The sequence below is a fragment of the Mustela nigripes genome, chromosome 1 (genome assembly GCF_022355385.1).
Source record: "Mustela nigripes isolate SB6536 chromosome 1, MUSNIG.SB6536, whole genome shotgun sequence".
Classification (NCBI taxonomy): domain Eukaryota; kingdom Metazoa; phylum Chordata; class Mammalia; order Carnivora; family Mustelidae; genus Mustela; species Mustela nigripes.
In genome coordinates this window covers 40,504,562-40,529,856 of record NC_081557.1, presented here as the reverse complement: position 1 = coordinate 40,529,856, position 25,295 = coordinate 40,504,562, and the positions used below count along the sequence as shown (strand labels likewise).

The 25,295-nt window shown below is 41.1% G+C and overlaps 2 protein-coding genes across 11 annotated transcripts in view; one reads left to right on the top strand and one right to left on the bottom strand.

Moving 5' to 3' along the window:
* The window catches only part of AMPD3 (adenosine monophosphate deaminase 3), a 46,139-nt gene extending 36,606 nt beyond the window's left edge, over positions 1-9,533 (top strand). For 7 of the 8 annotated variants that reach the window (XM_059408334.1, XM_059408351.1, XM_059408356.1 and 4 more), the window contains 5 exons: positions 1,820-1,983; positions 3,106-3,226; positions 4,573-4,746; positions 6,318-6,428; positions 7,510-9,533. In XM_059408334.1, the coding sequence (XP_059264317.1) occupies positions 1,820-1,983; positions 3,106-3,226; positions 4,573-4,746; positions 6,318-6,428; positions 7,510-7,686 (747 nt within the window). In that variant the 3' untranslated portion in view covers positions 7,687-9,533. The remainder of the gene's footprint in view (positions 1-1,819; positions 1,984-3,105; positions 3,227-4,572; positions 4,747-6,317; positions 6,429-7,509) is intronic. The other variant, XM_059408376.1, reaches the window with a different exon arrangement.
* Positions 9,534-11,171: 1,638 nt separating this feature from the next.
* RNF141 (ring finger protein 141) overlaps positions 11,172-25,295 on the bottom strand; it is a 37,394-nt gene continuing 23,270 nt past the window's right edge. For all 3 annotated transcript variants that reach the window (XM_059408395.1, XM_059408402.1, XM_059408410.1), the window contains exons 5-6: positions 20,291-20,398; positions 11,172-14,331 (exon numbers count right to left, since the gene is read on the bottom strand). In XM_059408395.1, coding sequence (XP_059264378.1) covers positions 14,181-14,331; positions 20,291-20,398 — 259 coding nt within the window. In that variant the 3' untranslated portion in view covers positions 11,172-14,180. The remainder of the gene's footprint in view (positions 14,332-20,290; positions 20,399-25,295) is intronic.

Sequence of the window (25,295 nt, the reverse complement as noted above, 5' to 3'; positions counted from 1 at the left end):
TGTGTGGAGAAAGGCCTGGAACAGAAGCTGGCTGGCGATGGGTGGAAAGGGGCAAGAGCAGAGTCAGGGGCCCCACTCCAGCCCTGGAGAGAGATGCTGGGGGCTTCTTGCCGCGATAGCAGCTCATGGTTGTTGAGTGCTTGGTGCCTCCTCCCGGGGTCCTCGCTACAACACGATCTCATTTCAGTCTCAGGACAACCTTATGTCACGTCCTTTTGTTGGTATTAGTGCTAAACGGAATCCTCACGTGCTTGCTCTGTGATAAGCACTGTTAAGCGCTCTCCATGGACTGTCTCATTTAATTCGCACAGCAGTCCTGTGAAGCTACCAGCACCCGTTCACACAGGAGGAAGAGACATGAAGCTAGGAGCTGGCCGAGTGGGCATTCGCAGGCGGGTGTCTGATCCCGAGCAGGGTATTGTCCATGTGCTACAGGGCCTCCCACGTAGGAAAAGTGAGGCACAGGCGGATGGCAGGCTAGGGCCTCTGGGCACGAGGTGGGCATCGCTGTAGTATTGACAGGGCCTGGGCGAAGCCTGAAGGTGGGCTGGGGGAAGAGTCCAGGGTGCCTTCGGGGGTCACTACCACAAGTGGGGAAGAGCAGGCTCATGGAGCAGGAGTTGGGGGTTGGACATATCTTGTGCTTGAGGACACTGCATCTGTGGGATACAGAGCTCAGGAGATGGGCTGATGTTACCTCCATGCCAGGTCCTGGAGAGTCCAGATAGGGCATGGGGCTAGTGAGGGCAGGGGGGGGGCTCCCCCAGCCTCCCTGGCCCCCAACCCCATCCAGGCTGTGCTGGGAGCTGTGGTGGCAGTCCTCTTATTGCCTTTGACACGTGTTTCTATGACAAAGAAGTCTCTGCCAAGCCCTCATAGGTCCCTTGTTCTCGAGGCCCCTCGAATGGGAGGGACTGGCAGACCTGGCTGGGGCTCCCCAGTTTGGGCCAGCTGTGGAACAAGGTGGACAGTCTTCCAGAAGCCCCTTCAAAGTGCCGCTGTGGCTGAGAAGCTACATCTTTTGTGGGTTCACTATGGTCAAGGTCTGGGACCAGGTGACCAGGAAGCCAGTGACTAAAGGCAAAGTTCGGGCCCCAGCTGAGGAGCAGCTGCTGTGGAAGGACAGAGGGCTCAGAGGGCAGAGCGCCTCCCTCCTGAGGACCACAGCTCAACCTTCCACGGGGCCCTCTTGGGTGGGACTTGTCTGTGAAGCATTTAGACTGGTTTCCTGTGGGCCCAAATGTGCATCACAGGGGTGTCCTCGACTTACAGCCCCAGAGTCTAGACCTGGAGCCCATTTAGGCTCAGAGCCCGGTTGTCTTGTGAGGGCAAGATCCCTGAGCATTTTGGGCCTGGTTTGTTCACAGGCAAGACCTCCCTCACAGGGTGGCTCTGATGGTTACGTTAGCTGTTGTGTGGTAAGTGCTTAGGGCCTGGCATATAGTAGGCTGATGGGAAACACCGGTCCCACTCCCCTCATAGCCATGCTGCTGATGACTGTTTCTGCTAGCTACCCTGCGGTGCTCCTCCTTGGCATAGCAGAGAGGTGGGTGGTGGGTATGGCTTCCACTGGTCACTTGGTGCAGCCCGAGTTTTCCCTTGCCATCACCATGATCACACCAGGGCTTGGTACTCTCCAGGCTGGCCTCCTGGGCCACAGAGGGACGGACTGTGGGCTTGTGCCCACTCCCTGTCCTGGGATGACATGGCCTCAGGCTGCACAGTCCCCAGCTAAGGTATGAGCCTGGGATGCCAGGACTTCAAGGCCTCTGGCAGCTCATCGGCCTCAGCTTGAGACAGGACTGCTCCTCCCGCCCAGGTGACAGGGTTTGACAGCGTGGACGACGAGTCCAAGCACAGCGACCACATGTTCTCAGACAAGAGCCCCAGCCCGGATGTCTGGACCAGCGAGCAGAACCCGCCGTACAGCTACTACCTGTACTACATGTACGCCAACATCATGGTGCTCAACAACCTCCGCAGGTGGGTGGGCCTGGCACGGCCCGGCCCCGTACAAGCCCGCGTGCCCCTCGCCTCACACCCGTGATGCGCCTGGCACACGACATGGGACTGCGAACACAATCGTACACAGTGTGGCCAGGCTGTGCCTGTACACACGGGTGCATCCGTGTGCCCCCCAACTCCTGTGTGTACCTGTCTGTCTCTGGCCTCTGACACAGACACGGGACGTGCCAACACACGCCTGCGTTCTTTCCACGATACCAGCGGTGTTCATGCACGATGTGTGTAACAAGTGTGTACCTTCTATGTGACAGGCACTGTCCCAGGCCCAGGACATGGAATAGGGAACAACACGGACTAAACCCATGCCCACATGGAGCTCCCGGCCAGTGGCCTCACCTGTACAGTCTCCCACCAGTGCACACACACACACGGGGCGACTCTGGCAGGAGTTGGGAGCCCGGGGCAGCCCACACAGACCTGTTCATTACCCCCCTGCAAGTCTAGCCTCCCTCCTGCCCCCTGCTGGGCCATGGGGCCTCGCTGGCTCAGGCTAACCCAGTGTAGTCTGTGAGTAGGAAGGTTCTGGATGGACCGGGATTGAAAAGAGATGGCCTGGTATGGGGGAGGGGCAGTCCAGACTGAGCTTCTGGAGGTTGGGGCTTGAGTTCTAGCTCTGCTGCTGACCTGCCTAGGGGTTCCTAATGCCTGACTCCACCCTCTGGGTTTAACCAGTTTTATGACCACGAAGTGGGACTTGATGGTTTCTCATGGCCCTTGCTGCTCTGAAGGTCTGTGAGAGCCTGGGCTCCAAGGCCTGGTGAAGAGCAGAAGGTGAGGAACGAACGGGGACAGAGCAGGGTCTCTTTCCACCATTCCGTCCCTTATCTGTTCCCCAGGGGCAGGGGGAGGGAGGTGGCATCCCCTGGTTCTGAAGATCCCTGGACCTGGCACTCTATATTTTGGAAGAGGTGGTTTCCAGAGTGCCTGTGATGGCTGTATTGACTCTGCCATGGGCAAGTCTCTCCCCCTGGAGCAGGCCCTGGGCTAGGGGTGCAGGCCTCAGGCCTGTGGGTTCCTAGTAGGGGCCCCTAGTAGGTTGAAGCAGGGGGTCCTTGCTGACCAAGTGCCTCACTTCTGCAGGGAACGGGGCCTGAGCACTTTCCTGTTCCGGCCTCACTGTGGGGAGGCTGGCTCCATCACCCACCTGGTGTCTGCTTTCCTGACCGCTGACAACATTTCCCACGGGCTGCTCCTCAAGAAGGTAACCAGGCGACTCACGGAAGCGTACCCTACAAGGCTGGTCCTGCTCTGGCCTCCCCCCGGGGAGGATTGGGATCACCTGGGTTCCTGTCTGCCCCTGAGAGGCTCTGGCCAGTGACGTTAAAAGGCTGGGGCTTTTTTCTGGGTCGGGCTGTCCATCGTCATCTTGGTTTCATATTTAATTATGAAAGGAATATAATCAAACACATTGCAATTTGGATTTTCCAAAAGATGGAGAAATGGGAAAAAATCCTTACTGCTATTACTTCAAAAGAAATAGCTATTATTAGCTTTTTGGTATTTAGAATTCCCATCTTTTTTTACCAAAGCATATTTCTTTCTTTCTTTCTTTCTTTCTTTTTTTTTTTTTTAAGATTTTATTTATTTATTTGACAGAGATCACAAGTAGGCAGAGAGGCAGGCAGAGAGGGAGAAGCAGGCTCCCCGCTGGGCTTTGAGACCGATGCAGGGCTCAATCCCAGGACCGAGACTGTGACCTGAGCTGAAGGGAGAGGCTTAATCCACTGAGCCACCCAGGCGCCCTCCAAAAGCATACTTCTAACATGCTTGTTATTATGAGCACAGGTTTTTTGTTTGTTTCTGCTCTTTGAATAAGCATTTTTCTGTGCTGCAACATAGTACTTATGTTCATTCTAAAGGCGGTTAGAAGGATGGCCCACCGCTTGGACAGTTTATAATTGATTCAACTAGTCTCCAGTTGTTGAACAGAGTCCATCCAATTTTTCGCTTGTGTAAATAATGCAGCTACGAACTCTGCCCATTTGGTCTTCTCCATAGTTTGGATCACTTCCATAAGAAGGATGTTTGCTCAGACTCTTCTTGTGCCCTGATCCTGGGGAGGGGGGTGTCCCAGTTCTGTGAGGGGCAGGCAGTACATCAGAAAACCACTCTAGCCTCGTCAGGCCTGCCCTTCCCATCTCTGAGGAGCTGGAGTGTTTACAGACTCAGCCTGTATGTTTGTGGTCAAAGCAGCAGAACCACCAAAGTTGGGATCTCTCAGGCCGACCCACTGGGGGAAGTCCTGGGGGAGGAGGAGCAGAGTGTGGGTGGGCTGGGGGCAGCCTGGCGCCTCTCAGCTGCCTTCCTGCCCTGAGCGGGATCTTGTTGGCTCCCAGCAACTGGGGCAGAGGGCAGCCCAGGAAGAGAGGGGCACGAGATGAACTTGCAGGGAGGGAGAGGTGGGTGGGGTCTGGGTGCCCCGCCCTTGGGGAACTCTGGGCTTGGTGAGGGAATTGCACAGATGCTACCCAGACCCCGAGGCTCCTGCTCGCCCTTCCTCCCTCCCCTCTCTGGCACTCATCACTGAGTTTGGTGGTTCTTTTGCAGAGTCCGGTGTTGCAGTATCTCTACTACCTTGCTCAGATCCCCATTGCCATGTCTCCTCTTAGCAACAACAGTCTGTTTCTTGAATATTCCAAAAACCCTCTGAGGGAATTCCTGCACAAGGGACTGCATGTTTCTCTCTCCACCGACGACCCCATGCAGTTCCACTACACAAAGGTGAGGATGTCAGGCGCCCCAGCAGGCCCCAGTCCTGGCCCGTCCCCCACACTGCAGGCCCTGGAGCGCAAACTCAGTTCTGCTTTTGGGGTGGGGCTTGGTGCCCAGTGAAGGCAAGAGGTAAGCTCCTGGTGAGCAAAAAGTGTTCCTTCCAGGAGCCCTGTCTTTGGAGTTCTTGGACCCTTGAAGGCACAGTTTAATTTTTTGCCCTCTCAATTTTCCCTTTCTTTAGCATTTACTATCTCTGTGATCTTGGTTAAGTTACTTGATCTCTATCTTATTCTTCTTCATCTGTAGAACAGGGATGCAATTGTCTCTATGTCTATCTCTATTTTATTGTGAGGATTCACAAGATAATGAACCATAGTCTGTTTAATAGAGTATCTGAATATAGCACATACTAAAAAAGCTAACATTTGGTTAACACTATTATTATTAGAATACTTGGGATCTGCAGGGCAAGGGAAGAGGAAGGGAGAGGTGAGGCCATGCCTGCGGACCAGCCATTGACTAGTGAAAATAGAAGTGCCTCACACGCTCTCCAAGCTTTGGGGCTCAGGACCCCTTTATACTCTTAGGACCTTAAAGATCTTCAGAAAGCTGTTGATTACATAAGTTATATCTAGTGATTTTTAAGTGTATTATAGAAACTAATGCAAAACTGAAAAATATTAACTCACTTAAAAATAGCTTTAATAACTCTATTACATGGTAACATAAATAGCAATTTTTACGAAAATTAGTCACATTTTCCCAAAACAAACAAACAAACAATGGCATTGGGAATGGCATTGTTTCACATTTTTGCAACCCTCATTAATGTCTGGTTTAATAGAAGACAGCAGGATTCTCGTCTCTGCATCTGCATTCAATCTGTTGTGATGCCTTGTTTTTATCAAAGCATATGATGAAAATCTTGCCTCACAAAGATAATGGTTGGAAGAGGGATGTCCTTTTTCAAAAGGCCTCGGGGACCCTGGATCTCACTTTGAGAACCACTGCTCTCGGTTACAGAGGCAGTGGGGTGTCCAAGAGCTTGTGACCAATGGCAGACATCTCAAATCCTAGGGGATAAAGTGAAAGCACAACTCAAACCTAAATCCCCTTGGATTACTGTCTCACCGCCTGATCATTTCTCATTTTCTACTTGTCATACTTTATTCAGATTAACTTTGATTTTTGGACAATCTTCAGAAAGTGATGTGAAAAGGCAAAGCTACAGAGCACGTACTTAACATGTGCGCGGCCAGGGAGACTGTCGCAGGAGAGCAGAGGCAGGCATCCCCAGGCCTGCCCCAGGGCTTCAAGGATGTGCCGGTCAACAAATCCACGTGGAGGCATTCTCTAAGACATCTCTCTTGGGAAACCTGCGAATCTGCCAAAAATGCTCTTAGGAATTCATCATTTAAGGGGGCGGTGGGGTGGGAACGTTGTTTGGTTATCCAGGTGCCAGACTTTAAAGAAAAAGTAGAGCTGCAATATCTGTCTGATGTTTCTAGCTTTGGAGATGTGTGAAGGATTGAAAGGGGATATCCTACTGTCTAATACATTTCCTTTCGGGGGGGATCTAGGAAGCCCTTATGGAAGAATATGCGATTGCAGCTCAAGTGTGGAAGCTGAGCACTTGTGACCTGTGTGAAATTGCCAGAAACAGCGTGCTGCAGAGCGGACTGTCGCATCAGGTATGGGCAGTGACAGTGCTGTCCTCCATCCCTCCTGTCCAACACACATTTGGTGGGTGCCCGCGGCAGGCCTGGCACTTTCTAGGCGCTGAGATTCCGTGAAGACAACAAGCAGTGTGTCTGTCACACTGAAACTCATGTCCTAGAGAAACCTGGGGAGACTTCTGAATTTTCAGGGCAGCTCTCCTCAAATTTTCAGACCTCTCCTCAAACATGACCTCCTCTGAGAGGCCCTCCCCGGCCACCGTTCTACAGTAGCCCCATACTTGCCATTAGTCTCTATCCCTTTGATCTGGTTTCCTTCAACATTTATTACTACTCACATCGTAATATGTAGTTACGTGTTTTCTCTTTCCTTCCAGAAGGTGAGTTCCATTATAGTAGTTCCATTGGACTGTTTTGTTCAGCATTATATCCCTAGGGCCTAGAATAGGCACATAGTGCACACAGAAGACACTTGGTCTTTCTTGGATAGTGAATAGTAGTACCTAGTGAATAAAAAGTTGTAGGGATGGAACCTGGACATCAGCATTTTTACAGCTCCTGAGGGGATATGATAGGGAGCCAGGTTTGAGAACATGGTGTCTTAGGCTCCCGGGGCCCTTCCCTGCGTGACATCACTGGTACAGGAAGAAGCTGCTTTGGTGCCACTCTTATCGGATGCTGATGCAGAGAAGAGCTAACGGTTCAAGATTCAATTGTGCAGGCCTGCTTCCTAAGACCGGGCCTCCCCAGAAACACCTGTTTGGCCCCATCAGCTCTCAGGAGGGACTGAGTCTTCATGCCTTCATCTTGCCTTCTTAATTGCCAGCAGCATTGGGGGGAGCGTCTTATTTTTGTCTCCTGATCAAGGAAAGCACAGTCAGAAATGAAGGGAATGAATGTGGGTGTCAGGGTGACATCCTTGAGGACACAGAGGCCGGGAGAATTTTTAAGAACCTCATGGGGAACCATGTCCTGGCGGAGGATTGGCTTCAGGGGTACTGGTTTCATTTGGCATGGCCAATGTCAAAGCTGCCATGTGGTTATAGAAATCAAACCTAAGGTTTATGGTTTCATTTGTACTTTTCTGGTTCCACAGGAGAAGCAAAAGTTTCTGGGACAAAATTATTATAAAGAAGGACCTGAAGGAAATGATATTCGAAAGACGAATGTTGCTCAGATCCGGATGGCGTTCCGATATGAGACCCTATGCAATGAGCTCAGCTTCCTGTCTGATGCCATGAAATCAGAAGAGATCACGGCTCTGACCCAATAGGTCCAGCAGTGGACATGCATCTTAACTTTTTGGTTTAATTTCAAGTCTGCTGTGATTAACAGTGGTCAACATTTTACCAAACTAGGACCGCCCTCCACGGAGAGGAGGCCTCTAAAGAACTTTCAAACTAGTGATTTTGGTTGCACCGTTCACTTTAAGATCTAACATGCCCACTTCTGTTAGTATTTCTGAGTAATAGATGGTGACTCCTCCTTGGGGATATGGGAGCTGGACACTTGTCTGTACTCATTCCAAATTTTCCAAATATTTCTCTTGAAACCGCTAGTGCTTGCACTGTTGGGGCCAGGATCTTCCAAGGTCCAGTGCCTACTGACATGAGGTCTGTGTGGTTTTCTGCCAAAATCCTCTATAGACCCTGCAAGCTGGTTGGTAGTTGTTCATTTCAGCCTCTGGCTGGCTGGCTGCCTTAAACAAAACCAATTTCAAAGCTCCCTTTCATAAAGGAACTACTTTGAAAGAATGAAAATAGAAAACTTCCTTCTTGACAATTTGCATTTTTTATGAATTTCGTACACTGTTTTCTTTAGCCCTCCACCCTCCTTTCTATTTAGGAAGCCAAATGTGCACACCGAACCAATCGCTCCTATTCTGTGTCTTGGTTTTCTTATCTGAAAAGTGAGGGTTTGGACTAGATGAGTCGTTTTCAAATGTTGTTATGTGAATCCCCTCCAGGGCTGGGGGAGGTTCTGGGTGCTGCCTTCTTCAAAGCAACTCTGCTGTCGTCACTTACACTGGGCCTTCTACATATTTTCATTTGAACTCAGGACTGTGGAAGACATAGGATTAGATGATCTCGGTTCCAGTATTCTGATGGTAGCCCAATTACTATTTTACTTAAGAAGAGTGAGGGCCAGGGAGGTGAAATCTGTTTGAGGTCACACAGATAAGTAATAGGAGCAGAACTAGTTTCCCCACTCCTTATCCAGTCCTTTCCCCACTACTCCATTAGATCTCACAGATGTTAAGAGTTTTTTAAATCACTATAACCTCTGCATTTTTTTTTTTTTTAAGGTAAAATGTCTCCCTTCTCTAACATACAGACTTCTTCAGAAGACATAGGTGGTCCCAGGGGCCAGGTAGAAAGCACTTCTTCTTCTTTTTTTTTTTTTTTTTTTAAATTTAAAATCAATTGATTAACATATAGTGTATTATTAGTTTCAGAGATAGAATTTAGTGATTCATCAGAAAGCATTTTTTAAGACCAATCTGAATTTAAGCTTTACCAATGTACTCTTCATCTGTGTTACTAGTGCCTGGTACATAGTAGGTGCTCAATAAATGTACATTGAATGAATTTCTCTTTTGGCAACTTTTTAAGGACATGTGCTCCAAGTATTCAACAAGCTGCTCAAAGACCTTTCTGTCTATTTCTGTGGGCAAATGCAGATTATGATAAGCCCTTCTGAATTATTATAGACTTAGAAGAATTCTATTTTTGCTTGTGAAGATGCTTCTTTGACTTTAGATTGTCTTGTCCTGTGACTTTATAATGCTCGTCCCTTCCACTGGTTAACTTAGCATACAGAACAGTAAATGTAGTCTTTTTATTAGGCAGACATGTGTGCTCTTCCAGCTAATGATGAAACTGACTGAAAACCTAGCATTTATCTTACACATTATTTTTGAAAAACCCCCATTTGTATACATTTGTCCTAACATAGCAATTATTGTACAGTTTTTCATTGTCATTTTATCTGTACCAAGTATTTATTTTTAATTATTAAATAAAGTCTGTTAGGACTGTGGCTCAATAATTTAAAGCTATTTCAAGTTAATACTATTTAAAGCAAAACAAAACAAATGAATAAACAAACAAACAAGCAGAATCAGACCATTAAATACAGAGAACAAACAGATGCTTGCCAGAGGGAAGGGGTGGGAGGGTGGGTCACACAGGAAAGGAGTGTGGGAGATACAGGTTTCCAGTTACGGAGTAAGTCACAGGAATAAAAGGCACAGCATAAGGAATATGGTCAGTGATACTGTAATAACATTGTATGGTGACAGATGGTGGCTGGCTGTACTTGTGACAAAGCATAATGTACAGAGAAACTGAATCACTACCTTGTACACCTGAACTAATGTAACATTGTGTGTCAACTATATTGAGTAAAACATTAGAAAAAAGGGACATCATGAAAAGTTACCAGTAACTACTAATTTATCTTTCACTAAGACTCAGACATGGATGACTTTCACAGTAAATACAAATTTTAAACTGAAGTTCACTAGACCCATAAGGTAAACCTTTACCATCTTTCTCACTCAAACGTCAGCCCTCTTAACAGTTCCTGAGCAAAGCCACATGTGTTCCTTTCCCCTGGATATTACTTTAGTCTATTCAGCTAACACGTGTTCGATTTTACCTGTCCTACAAACTTTTCAGATTACCTTTTTCAACAGCACTTTGCATTTTTATCACATCTTTATACCTAATTGGCCTTTTTTTTTGGGGGGGGGTAAAATCCCTACTTTCTTTTGTGTTCACAGTTGGAATCAAAGGCAAGTGTACACTAGCTCATATTTCTAGAAGAACAAATTTTGAGGCATGTATCCCTTACTCTAACAGGCTCAGGTTCATGTATGTGTTCCTTCAGACTGCACTGTTTGAAATGATTGAGGATACTGCTCTTTGCCACATGAAAACAAATCACAGCTCCTGGGTTGGTATGTACCGAGGCCTGTCCTGGCCTTTACTTCCTCTTATCCTGGATTAAAACAGAGTTGCAAGCACATCCTTCTGGCTTCCTCTTTATTTGTTTCTGAGCGCTGCACTGGTGAAACAATATTCATCTTTTTTGGGGTTTTAGACACGACTCAAAGTGGAATGTTGGTAATATACCTAAGCACTTGATGCCTGACTATGACTGTTACAAAGGACAAGTGTAACTAACCGCAATGAAAGGAACACTAATCAAAAAAACATAGTTTCTTGGAAATTTTAAAATCCTCAACCTTTAAATAAGCATTTTATCAGAAAGATCAAGGATGCCAGAGAGTAAGGCTATACAGAGCTGCAAGATTATCAATATATTTCTGAGGAGGCTTTTATGTCTCTTGATACCAAAATGTGTACTTCTTCAAGATGATGTACATCAGCAAATTCAATTATAAACTACCATTCCTTCTTATAAAAGGCTTTCCTCTTCTCAGTACTAAGATTCTACCTTGCTTCTCTAATGATATTCTTTATAATCATTTTGAAAGTGATTTTACAAGGTAAACATTAAAACTAATTCACAGTGGAGTATTTTATCTATAATTTTCTCTGTCCTACAGGGAAAAAGGTATGAGCGCAAATGAAAGTCTGTTGCCAACTATTTATATTACATTGTCATTATGTTGCCCATCATAATGTGGGTGATCAGCTGACCTCCCTCATCTCCCAACCAGTTTTTTAATTCCTGGGTAGATAAAGTAAGCCTGTCTTACTTTCTCTCATGAAGAAAAAAAACAGTTAAAAATGCAAATTCTTCAGACTGCCTTTTAATGAATCCAACTTTCCAATGTTAAAAATCATGGAACCAAAAGATATTTTCAAGCCGCCTTATAACCCAGATATATATTAGGTGTAAGGAAATTGAATCCAATTTGAAATGAATTTTAAAACATAGCACACAAACATTACAACTCCCCAGACCACAATACAAAACAGTCCTCTAAGAAATATAAACATTTAGTATATAAGAATGTGAAACTATGTAAGAAAAAAGTCTCTCCAGTAAGCTAAAATTTACTTGCTAAAGACTATTTATTGCACAATATATCAGTTTGTTCTAAGAATAAAGCAGATACTATTATTCTCAACTTCTAAATTCAGTACCTAGTCAAACTAAATTTTCTCAAACTAAAGTTCTATAGCATTACAGTATGAGTAAACTTCTTGTTACTGCGTTAGGATAGGGAAGACTTCATAACTTACAAAACAAATTCCTTACAGTTCATGAAAACATTTCACAGATCCTACAAGGCACACATCATATTTCCTATCTTAGTAAGTGCATTTAAATACTTCATATTTGGAAAAGACAAAGCTGTACAGAATACAAAAAGTGTACATTTCATCCATTAAACAAATTTACAACTTTTATGATTAGTTATAATAGTAGAACCTACCTAACATTCACATCTAAAGAATTATCACCCAGTTTAATGGAGTGAGCAAAAAACTGTGCTCATTTATTTAATAAGACTAATAAAAACACTTTCTATTTCACAGTAGATCAGTTAGTATCCTGGAACTCATATTGGAAAGTAAAAAGGTTTGGGCAACATCAAGTCACTGGGCTTAGTGCTAAATAATTCCTAGAAAGGTGAAGGATTCTGGGGGATAAGATCATTGGCTATACCTGGAAAGATCTAAAAACACGTACAGCAACTTTGTTCATTTTCAGAAACATTCTTTAATTAGGCAATCTGAGTTAGACTCAGCAAGTCTAATCCAAAAGGACAGTTTAGAATCTTAGAGCTGGGAAAAGATCTCAGACAACATCTACCCTAAGATTTTCAAAATATGTCCCATGGAATAATAAGACTTCATTGAGGAGAGTCAAAGTTCTGCAAATCTGACTTGAATTTAATTAAAACAATTTAAAAAATAATTTAAAAAACAACTCCTATCATATGACTACATAACTCACTAAATTTGAATATCCTGGATATTGCCAATGCATTCATAAATGTTTTTATCGGTTGACTTTATAATATTTATTATGGTATATAAAGTTTACATAAGGAAATTTTTATCAATAAAATATGACTTTCATATAGAGGGGTGGTGTGTGTGTGTGTGTGTGTGTGTGTGTGTGTTGGGGGTATAGCATGTGTGTGTAGGGCTTCTGAGTAAGATTTTATCTGAAAAAAAAAAAAAGAGGCTGTACTTCTGAAATAAAATAAGAAAATACTACAGATGAAATCTTAGTTTCTAAAGGAACCTACAAACCAGCAGAAGGGACTTTTTTTAAGGTCACACAAATTATCAAGTGCATTGCCAGGTTGGTATGCTAGAGTCCCTGGTACGCTGCCTGTATACACATCCATAGTGAGTGTTCAGCTATTTGATACTGAGCTGTCCCCATCATAAATGTCAACCAATTATCAATATTTTTTGGGTAAAATCAAGCTACCTTTGTCAGACATTCTGACATTAAATAAATGAATTATTTAATCTGCATGCCTATTAAACCCCTAGTATCCAAAAATTCTGCCATCAATAAGCAGCAACTTAAATTGCATACTTTGGTATTTTGGAAAATAGTATCACAACTTACCAATAATAAGTCAGAAAAGTTACATGGAATTTAACACACCTTTTAAAGGAGACATCAGGTTCTAGTTTCATTATATGCTAAAATGTTAATGCTTAACATAAAACAAAGATTTTACCTTATAAGCAGAATTTAATAAAAAAAATGAAGTGTCACTGAAAATCATAATCCATTATGACTGTACTCTCTCTGAGTATTTCAAAGTACCATGAAACAGCAGAAAGCCAATTTATCTCCTCATTTTCTCCATGTTTATGGTACATATGTTTAAAAGCCTACACCCTATTTTCTCTCTTAATAATATTAGAAATTTGAAGACTTGCAGACCTCAGAAAGATGCCTTTAAGTTAAGAAAATAAAAGCACCATGAACCAATATTGAATGATTTATCATAATTTGGAAATACAAAATTCAGGATCTGAACTGAAAAAAATTTCCTTCTGAAACTCCAAGGTGCATGAGCATTATCAAAAGCTACTTAGAACAGTTTCCCCGCTGTGGGAAAGCATTTCCAGAATAGCCAAGAAGATTCCCCAGCAGAAATCCATTTACAAGGCAAAATCACGCCTCACCCAAATTATACAGCATGAAAAACAAACAAACAAAAAAGATTTGAGTAACAAACATGTAGTTCCAAACACACTGCTAAAGTTATGAAACAACTGTGGATCATTTCAAGTAAAAATTATTAAAGAAGCAATAATTAACCACAAGGGGGCACACACACTCCTTAGATTCCAGCAGAAAGACTAATTTAAGTAGTAACATGCACTTTGATGTAGTCTACATTTTCAGTCACTTCAAATTTTCTCTCAGTTGGCTACAACTTTTTGACATTCAAGGTTTATTTTAAACCTAACTAAATAGATTCCAGAATACTCCTGCCCTGAAAAATAGTGTTTCAGAAGTCTCTGGAAATGCTGCTGTTACCTCAGCAAAGAATTCAAGAGCTATTAGTTCTAATATATATTAGAACAGATAAATAATAGAAAAATATGGTCTAAAACAGTAGCAAATTTTAGTTTACTATAAATGGAAGACATGGAAAGTTTATCAAAAGAAATGGAACAAATCGTCAGAATAGCGAAAATAAGAGGGAAGGGAAAATTGATTTCTCTGTGTCTGTACCACAATATCCCTGCATTCTTCTCCCATGACCGAAACGTTTGTAGCTCATAATAGCAAAAGAAGACCTTCACCCCAAGGTCATGGCCTATGGGGCTGGCCTGCCTCATCGGCCATGTTAAGAATATAGTTAGCCATATCGTCTTCAGTGGGCGCATCTGACACCACCCAAGATTCATTTGCTCCAGTCATCTGCAGGCGACAAATAGGGCAATTCCTGTGTCGATCACTCCTATCAGAGAAGTCAAATAAAGAACAGTTTGTTTTCTTTTTCTTCTTTTTAAAAAAACCGGTGTGTTTGAAAAGTAATACATGTACAATGTACATGGTTTAAAAAAAAGTGGTTTAAAAAAAAGTGAATAGCAATAAAAGTATACAGTGAAAAATAAATCTCTTCTTTCCACCCCGATCTTTAATTCTTATCCCCAGGGGCAACTACTGTTAGTAGGTTCTTACATACTCTTCTAGGAAAAGACTAAGCATATGTGTGTGTATATATATATATATATATATCTGCTTTTTTTTTTTTTTTAAACTTGTCAATATCTCTTATAGGCCATTATGTAGCAGTACATGTTAGAGCTATCTGTTCTTTTTAAACATAACACTGTACGGACAAGCCACAATTCATTTAATTAGTCTCCTGCAGAGGACATTTCAGTTTTCCCCTATCTTTTGCAGCTACAAATAAGGGAATGGAAGCATTCAAAGTTTAAAATAGAAGATGAATCTTTTTTTTTTTTTTTTAAGATTTTATTTATTTATTTGACAGACAGATCACAAGTAGGCAGAGAGAGAGGAGAAAGCAGGCTCCCCGCTGAGCAGAGATCCCGATGTGGGGCTCGATCCCAGGACCCTGAGATCATGACCTGAGCCGAAGGCAGAGGCTTTAACCCACTGAGCCACCCAGGCGCCCCAGAAGATGAATCTTAAATGCAGAATAATTATTCCAATAGGGAAAGAACTTATATATGATCACTTGAATGAGATTATGTTTTCTGAAGGGATTTTTTTTTTGTCTTGACAAATATTATTTTGGAAATTTCAAAAATACCACATTTGAGCCAGAAACATGTCATGCAGGGAAAATGTTTTTCTCCTCATTTCACAGTGAAATCTGAGACCAAAGTAATTAAATTATATCAATTGCTTTGGCTTTTGTACAAAAATTTAGAATCTGTTCCAAAAACTAAATGTGAAAGCTAGAGCTGGCATATATTATTCAGATTCATTTCTGGTTCCTCAGAGATATTTTATTAAGATAATTATATGTTCTTCTCTGTGCATAAAAGTCACAATTTTGATGGTTAACTTTTGCTTCTGGCCAAAAGGGACCAAATTTATCTTCCCACTTAATTAAAACACTGGAAATAAACATGAAACAAGACTTTCAACACTGGACATCATCAACAACACAGGACAGACATCCCTGAGGATGAGAAGCAAGAAGGTGAGCCCCAATCACTAACTTATTGCCTTCAGAGTTTTTAGGCTGTGGAGCAAGCAGGAGAAGCCCAGATGAAGCCTGGCAGACTCTCTGAGTTGCAGACACACAGCTGAGACTCTCAGGAGGCCAAGGCAGCTAGAGTTCATAGGACAGAGTACTGAAGTACTTAAGTGCGGAAAGCTGCACAAAGGGAGAATTCTGGAATCTACTGAAGTTCCCCCTAGAGTACATTTGCATGTAAGGAAACTACTTGAGGCTCAGGAATCATCCAAAAGGATTTGAAGGAAGAGTACCCAAAACTCACACAGGGTTTGGGATATTGCCTTCTCTCACCAGACAGACTGGAAAGCTTCCTAACTCCTGGAGCATTGAGCAGAGTGACTCTGAAGGGTCCTGCCTCGTTAGTGGGGCATAAGTAGCTCTCAACTAAACACTATTCTGGTCCTGCCTAATGAATCACAAAAGCAAGATCCAAAAGGATCAAACTGTTTCCAAGTTACTATATTCAAGAACAAAGCTCAAGGATATTTATAGGAATACAAAAATACCTAGTACCCAAAAAGGTAAAAATCACAATGTTTGGCACTCCGTCAAGAACTACCAGGCATAAAAAGAAACAGAAAAATACAACCCCAAATAAAGAGGAAAAAAATCAATCAAAACCAATCCAGAGCAGATACAGATGTTAGAACAAGCAGGCGAGAAAATTAATGGTTATCATAACTGTATTCTCTGTATTAAAAACACTGGAGGAAAGACCCAACATATGAAGTAGAGACATGGAAGATATTTTAAAAGCTCAAATCAAACTTCTTGACATGAAAACTATGTCTGAAGTAAAAAATAGACTGAATGGAACTAATGACAAGTTAGACACTGCAGAAAAAAAGACTGGTGAGTTGGAAAAGACAGACCAATTGTAACTATTCAAAATGAAATACAGAGAAAATGACTTCAAAAAGGAAAATAGCAAGAGTGAGTTGTGGGACAACTAGAAATGGTCTAATATATGTGTGTAACTGGAGTCCAAGAAGAAGGGAGAGGACAGAAAAAAAATTTAAGAAAATAATGGCTGTAAATTTTTCAAAATTGGTATTACAGTAAACCCACCAATCCAAGGAGCTCAATGAACCCTATGCACAAAGAACACGAAGAAAACTACTGAAAGGCATATCATAATTAAACTGCTCAAATCAATGATAAAGAAAAAAGCAGCCACAGGAAAAAGGGCAATATTAACAGGAGTGCCAGGATGGCTCAGTCAGTTAAGCCTCCAACTCTTAGTTTCAGCTCAGGTCATGATCTCAGGGCCCTGGGATTGAGCCCTACGTTGGGCTCTGTGCTCAGCAGGGAGCCTGCTTGTCTCTCTCCCTTCCCCTCTGCACCCCCATGATTTCTCTCTCCCAAATAAATAAAATCTTAAAAAAAAAAAAAAAAAGACAAGATTACCTACAGAGGAAAAAAGATTAGTGTGATAGCATATTTCTCATGGGAAACAAGGCAAGAAAAATGAGGGTGGAGCAACATCATTAAAGTACTGAAAGAAAAACATTATCAGTCTAGAATTCTATATCCAGAAAAAATTATCTTTGAAAAAGGATGTTCAGACATTCAAGAAAGTCCTATGAAATCTACAGAAAAGCTATCAGAACTAGTAAATGGACTTAGTAAAAGTTCATAGAATACAAGATTGATACACAAAAGTCTAATGTATTTCTATACACTAGCAACAAATGATCAGGAATTGAAATAAAAAATATATTTAAAATAGTATAAAATTCAAAATAATTAAGGATAAATCTGTCAAAGATATGCAATACTGAAAACTACAAAAACTGATGAGAGAAATGCAAGAAGACTTAAATAAATGGAGATGTATACTGTTTGCAGACTGAAAGACCCAATATTGTTAAAAAGTCAATACTTTCCAAATTGATCTATTTACTTAATGCAAAACCTTTACAGGTTTTTTTGGTGGATACTGAGATTGATTCTAAAACTCATTCTGAATGCAAAAGAATCAGAATAAAATGACAAAGAAGAACAAACTAAAGAAGAACTCACAGTCCCTGATTTTAAGACTTAGATCCAGAAAGCTACATTAATCAAGGTAGTGTGGTATTGGTATGAAATAAACAGATCAATGGAACAGAACAGAGTCCAGAAATAGACCCATGTGTATTTCAACATCTGACTTCCAATAAAGGTGAAGGGGCGATTTAGGGAAGAAAAGAAAGTCTTTCCAACAAAACGTGCTAGAGCAACTGGATAGCCATAGGCAAAAAAAAGAAATTTAATTGGTACCTCAAGCTATATACAAAAAAGTAACTCAAAATGGATCATAGACCTAAATGTAAAACCTAAAACTATCAAACTTCCCAAGAACAGAAGAAAATCCTTATGACCCGGGTTAGACAGATTTCTTAGATAAATCACTGTGCATAAATCACAAACTGATAAACTGGACATCATCAAAATTAAAAACTTTTACTCTTTCAGAGACATTCTTAAGAGAATGAAAAGACAAACCACAAAGTAGGAGAATATATTTGCTGGTCAAATATCTGATAAAGGACATGTATTCACAATACAGAAAGAACTCTAAAACTTAATATGAAAACAATCCAATAAAAAAATGGGCAAAAGATGTGAATGGACACTTCACCAAAGAAGACATACAGATTTAGCATATACGATGATGCTCAACATCATCCGTCTGTAGGGAAAAATAGACTATAACTATCATGAGACAACACTACACATCTATTAGAATGGCTAAAATTAAAAGGACTGACCATACTTACCAGAGAGGTATGGGTGGGGAATGGGTGAAATGGTGAAGGGGATTAAGAGCACACTTATGTTGATGAGTACTGAGTAGTATATGAAACTGTTGAATTGCTATATTGCACATCTGAAACTAACACTGTTATTAACTATACTGGAATTAAAATTAAATAAAAATAAAGAAAAAAAAAAAGATTGGGGCGCCTGGGTGGCTCAGTGGGTTGAGCCGCTGCCTTTGGCTCAGGTTGTGATCTCAGGGTCCTGGGATCAAGTCCTGCATCGGGCTCTCTGCTCTGCAGGAAGCCTGCTTCCTCCTCTCCCTCTCTCTGCCTGCCTGTCTGCCTGCTTGTGATCTCTGTCTGTCAAATAAATAAATAAAATCTTTTAAAAAAATTAAAAAAAAAAAAAGAAAGAAAAAAAAAAGATTGACCCTATTAAGTATAGGCAAAGTTGTAGAACAATTAGAACCCTCAGACATTGCTGGTGGGAATGCAAAATGGTACAACCACTTTGGAAAACAGTTGGCAGTTTCTTAAAAAGTTAAACATATACCCACCACATGATCTAGACATTCTACTTCTAAGAATTTAACAACAACAACAACAACAACAACAACAAAACAAAAACAAAAACCCCAAAATAAATGTCCGTAAAAAGACTTGCCTACAAATGTATATAGCAGCTTCATTTGTAATAGCCAAAAATCGGAAACAACCCAATGTCCTTAACAGGTGACTAGATAAATAAACTGTGGTATATCATACAATGAATATTACTCAGCAACAAAAAAAGGGAGCTTCTGTGGGGAACCTGGGCGGCTTAGTCATTGAGCATCCAACTTTTGATTTTGGCTCAGGTTGTGATCTCAGGGTCATGAGATCGGGATTCTCTCATTTTCCCTCTCCCTCTGCCCCTCCTCCCACTCATGCTCTTTATTTCTCTCCAAAAATAAATAAATAAAATCCTAAAAGAAGGGGAAACTACTGGTAACATGCTACAACGTGGATAAATCTCAAAATAATTACACTGAATGAAAAAAAAGAGCACATGCTGTATGATTTAATTTATAAAAATTCTAGAAAATCCCAATTATTTTTGTAGTGACTAAAAGCAGATTAATCCTTATCTGGGGACTGGAAGGAAGGGCTGGGAAGGAGACTTTACAGTGAGGCACAGAGTCACTTTTGGGGTGATGAATTTGTTCATTTATAGTTGTGATTTTTTTTTATGGGTGTGTACATGTGTCAAAATGTATCAAATTATACTTTAAATGTATGTAGTTTATGGTATGTCAATTATAAAGTCATCTAAATGCTTCATTCTTATTTTATAAAATAATGAACTTGACTAGCTGATCTCTAAAGTTCCCTCCCGGTCCAATAATCAGTATTCAATGATTCATATTATTCCTTTTAATCAAAGATAGAGGAAAAATACAGAAATGAGGAGAAAAACAAAGAAAGAGGGAAATTCGTGATTCTAGACTCAAGTCAGGCACAAATCTTTTTTTTTTTTTTTAAAGATTTTTTTTTTAAGATTTTATTTATTTATTTGACAGAGAGAAATCACAAGTAGATGGAGAGGCAGGCAGAGAGAGAGAGAGGGAAGCAGGCTCTCTGCTGAGCAGAGAGCCCGATGCGGGACTCGATCCCAGGACTCTGAGATCATGACCTGAGCCAAAGGCAGCGGCTTAACCCACTGAGCCACCCAGGTGCCCAAGTCAGGCACAAATCTTAGACCAATAGTAAACTGCCAAAGCTAAGACACATTGCCAAATTTTATAAACTTTAAATATAAAAGTATTTTTAAACAAAGAAGGAAGCATGTCATACAATTCAAAGTACTAAAGAACAAAATCTTATACTTAAATACAATATTTTTGTATTTTTTGGAGTTTATTCATATACACTTTCTCGTTTGACCTTTGCCTATCCCATGACAGCAGCAGATAACTTACCATTTATCAATGCATTTCTGACAAAAGCTGTGAGCACAGGGCAGGATGAGGTCAGCTCGACCATCCATGCAGATACAACACTCCTCCTCATCAGTCAGCTGCTTCACCCTGCAATGTGAAAGCATAAATCTTCTCTGTTGTCATTATGCTTTAACTTTGTCTCCAATGCCTTAGAAAGCATTATCAAAAACCAATGTAACCCTCAATATAAAGCAAAACATGACTCATGCAAAATCAGACTAAATTTTAGGGTTAACAAATATGTTTAGGGAAGAAGTACTAAGAGGGACAAATTTCATAAAGAAAGGCTGGGTCATAAATACTGTGAAGATCAAAAAGAATATACAAAGAAAAACTGGAAATACTCGTCTTTCTGAAAATAATAGTCCATCTTAATCATATCACATTTATATAAATGAACTCAACTGTCAGAAGACTTATTTGCCATGCAGAATACAAAGCTCTCTAAAATATGAACTTTGCCCTTGGACATTACCATGCTGATGCTGATAATGGGCATATACATGAAAGAATAACTTAGTCTGAATAATTGGGGCTATAGGAAATACAAAAGATAGGAAGTTTGCTTCCTATCTTTCTCTGTCCTTAAGGAGCTCTTTCATCTTGGGAAGAGATATTGAACCTTCTATTCCAGCCCCAGTGTTCAGCAGCCCCAAGTCAGCAAAGTGCCTTTGCATGTGGTATTTCCTTTTCCTGGAATACCCCTGTGAGTCTGGTAAACTCTAACCCAAGTAACTCAGCTCAGAATATCTTCTCTCCGCTCTCAAAACCAATATTTGCCTAAATTAAAGGACTTTAAAATATTGCATTAAAAAATATATTGCATTTTAATTGGCTGCTAATTGGTCTAGCTACTAACTCAAAGTTCTTTGAATACAGACAGTTTGTCTTAGGTTCTCAATAAATGTTTCTTTTTTTATTTTTATTTTTTTGACAGACAGAGATCACAAGTAGGCAGAGAGAGAGGAGGAAGCAGGCTCTCCGCGGAGCAGACAGCCCGATGCGGGGCTCGATCCCAGGACCCTGAGATCATGACCTGAGCCGAAGGCAGAGGCTTTAACCCACTGAGCCACCCAGGCACCCCTCTCAATAAATGTTTCTTAAAGTGATTTTAATCTGCTTTTATCCTTCATGTTGTTCTACAGTTTTTAGGTTTTCTTTATCAAGCATGTATCACTTTCATAAGTATGCAAAAACGAAATGTTTCAAAGTATAGTCACTAGACTATAAACTTCTTAAAGGCAGAAGGTATCTCTGACGTTTTGATTCCCCGCTGTGCTTGTACTAGTATATACAAGACACTGAAATACCACTGTAGTTGGTGGGAATGCAAGCTGGTATAGCCACTCTGGAAAACAGTATGGAGGTTCCTCAAGATGTTAAGAATGGAGCTACTCTACGACCCAGCAATTGTACTACTAGGTATTTACCCCAAAACCACAGAGGTGGTTTAAAGAAGGGGCACAGGTACCCCAATGTTCATACAGCAATGTCCATAATAGACAAACTGTGGAAGGAGCCAAGATGCCCTTCAACAGATGAATGGATAAAGAAGAGGTAGTCCATATACACAATGGAATATTATTCAGCCATCAGAAAGGATGAATACCCACCATTTGCATCGACATCGGTGGACCTGGATGGGATTATGTCGAAGTGAAGTGAAGTGAAGTAAGTCAAGCAGAGAAAGACAATTATCGTGTGGTTTCACTCATACGTGGAATATAACCAATAGCACAGAGGACCACAGGGTAAGGGAGGGAAATCCAAAGCGGGGGGGGGGGGGGAGTATCAGAGAGGGAGATGAACTATGAGAGACTATTGACCCTGAGAAACAATCTGAGAGTTTCAGAGGATAGGAGGGTTGGGGGAGGGGATAACAGGGTGATGGGTATTGAGGAGGGCACATGCTATGATGAGCACTGGGTATTATACTTAACTGATGAATCACTAACACTACATCAAAAGCTAATGATGTATTATACAGTGGCTAACTGAACACACACACACACACACACACACACACACACACAAGAATTACCACTTTAAAATTTGTCAATTTGAACATAAGAAAGAATATAAGCAAATGTCAAATATGCAAGTAGTAAGTGCTAACTAAGAAGGAACAAATGAGTATTAATGAGCATTTCAAATCTGTTGGAAAGATGAGGTTGAAAAGTGACATACCTTTGACAGAGGACATTGTGGGTGAATAAAAGTTGGTGAGGTAGGAAAAAAAATACTTCTGGAGTATATATGTAACAATCTGATCCCTGAATGTCAAAATATGTTTAAACTTATTCTGATTGGCAAACTAGAATCAGAGTTTGATCAAAAGAAAAGTGAATCCCCACTGAAATAGTATTTAGGAAGACTAATTGGGAATGCAGTATGGGACATTCTAGAGGGAGGAAAATCATTCAGATCCTTACTTCAGCAATTCACTTGGGAGATAGCGACCAGTAAAGGGACATTACAAAAGACAAATCGTTAGGATGTGGGTGATAGGTTAAACCTCCAGGCAAAAGAAGGAAGCCCCTGAATCAAAGTGGGGAAACTGAATGAAATGTAGATGGACACACACCTCATTTTCTAGATCTATTCGGTTCAATGTTTCCGTATCTCTTAGGTGCTACATTCTGGACCAGACCCAGATAAACTGGGGTCTCTGCTTTTGAGCAGCTTACAATTTGGCTAAGGATGTGTCAGTAGCAAAGACTTAACTGAATCCAAAAAGAGGGACAGAGTTCTGAAGGTTAGAAGGCTGTGAAGAAGAGCACTGCTCTGGACAGAAGTAAAAGAAAGCACAGGAAACACAGAAGCAGCCAGCAGAACCTGTACAATGTTCACTTGATTTCTTGCTACCTTCCTAGCAGTACACGAACTAGAAGAAGGAAGGAGAAAGGGTCTTGCTCTAGTTGTCCTTGTTACACCGCTTGTAGAATGGAATATTGAGTTCTATGCCCTCTACCCTGAAAGATATATTGACAGATAAAGGATTTTCCAGGAAAGCTTCTGGGATAGGAAAGAGACCCAGAGAACAAAGGCCAAAGGAAGTGGGGGTGCTCATCCTGCAGAACAGGGGACCAGTGAGAATTTGATTAATGTTTTCAAATATTTGAAGGGCTGAAGAGAGAACAGATTTGTTTGGTGGGATCCAGAGGGCACTGCTACTGAAATAAGAATACAGTAGTAAATTTAAAATAATGAAAAAAATAATAACAGTGAACTCTTACGTATTATTACATGCCAGGCCCTGTTGTAAGCATTTTTCATATCTTGACTCACTTAGTTCTCTCAAGAATCCTATGAAGCAGGTATTATTGTTATCATCCTCTCTTAAAAAAATGAGGGAAAAGAGAAAAAATTGCTCAATAACTTGTCCAAAGTCACACAGGAGTAGAGCCAGGATTTGAACACAGGCAATTTTGTTCTAGAGTCTGTGCTATGCTGCCTTGAGAGAGTCAGATTTTAGCTGTCCTGAGGAATATAACGCGAAAGGGAACATTTCACAGTGATTAGTGCTTGTGTTTGTGTGGCACTGAGTCCCATATACCTTCAGATGTTCAAGTAGAGCTGGACAAAATGTGACAAGACTACTACTCAAAGTCTTACTGGTGGATCAGCAGCAGTGACTCCATGTGGGAGCTTGACGGACTCTCCAGCTTCTCCTCGAAACCACTGACTACAAAGTTTAAGAAGCTCTGTGGTACAGTCTTTACTCATTAGAGAGTAATAATGCAGAGGTTAGGGGCATGGTTGTATTGCCAGCCTCATCTGAATGTGACTCTCAGCTAGGTTAATTTCTAGCCAAGTCATTTATTTGTCTAAACCTCAGATTCTCTGAAATGGGCCAGTAATTGTATCCCCATGGGGTTGTTTTGAGGATTTAATGAGTTTATATGTAAAGCACTCATCAAAACGCTCAATACACTGTAAGTACTCAATAAATGTACCATTAACAAACACATGTATGAGATAGAAGACTAAACCAAATAAATATCCTTTAAAACACCTTCAACTTGAAAAGTCTGTTTTTCTATGAACTAGAGTATCAGGGTAGAACTCAAAACCAAAAAACATACAAAGGCAAGAAGCAGCCCTAATCTACCAATGAGGCACTGAGTTTCCAGGGATAACACCCTTACCTCTTTCATTGAGATGACTACAACAAGAAAAAAGTATTACTTTCATTTGCTACCACACAATTTAAATATCCTGGTAAGTCCTATTCTCAGCTTTCAAGATACTTAAAACAAAACAATAACAACAACAACAACAACAACAACAACAACAACAAAAACTGCCATTCTGAACAGGGAGAGGAAGAAAAGCAGAAAATCAGACACCTGTCTGTGAAAGATTAACTTTACAAAATACAGAAAATTAAACCCTAAACACTGCCTATCATGTTCTAAAACTCACTTGGCATTTCAGTACCACTTGTACAGCCCAAACCCAGAAAACCAAACAATCCTATAATGATAAACAGAAAATAACAAATGAAGATATATATACCACAATATAGTTTTGGAAACCAGTTGGCTAAGAATGGACCAGAAAATGCAACTGTAAATCAAGCAATAAAAGAGAAATTCTTGCTAAGCATATTCTTAATTTTAAGGTAAAAAATACTGTCAATACAGATTTTTGCTGTCCATTCAGTATGACAATAAGACAGGATGTCAACATGTTTGGACCCACGTAAGACTTTTTCCAATGAGGCATTTACAATTTAAATTATGGTCATGGTTGTCAAATGGCAACAGGTGGAAGCTTTCACATGCCAAGAGCATTACAGAGAAGGAAAAGAAAGTTTAGATAGAACAATAATACATTAGGCCTGAGTAAACAAGTGCCATCAAAGAAAACTCTGGCTGATTTCATTTCCTTCTGGTAATTCAGTATATGCAGTTCATACACCAACTTTTTCATTCCTGAATGGTCTGCCAATATTTACAATTTTTAATGCTCCAATTAGTCA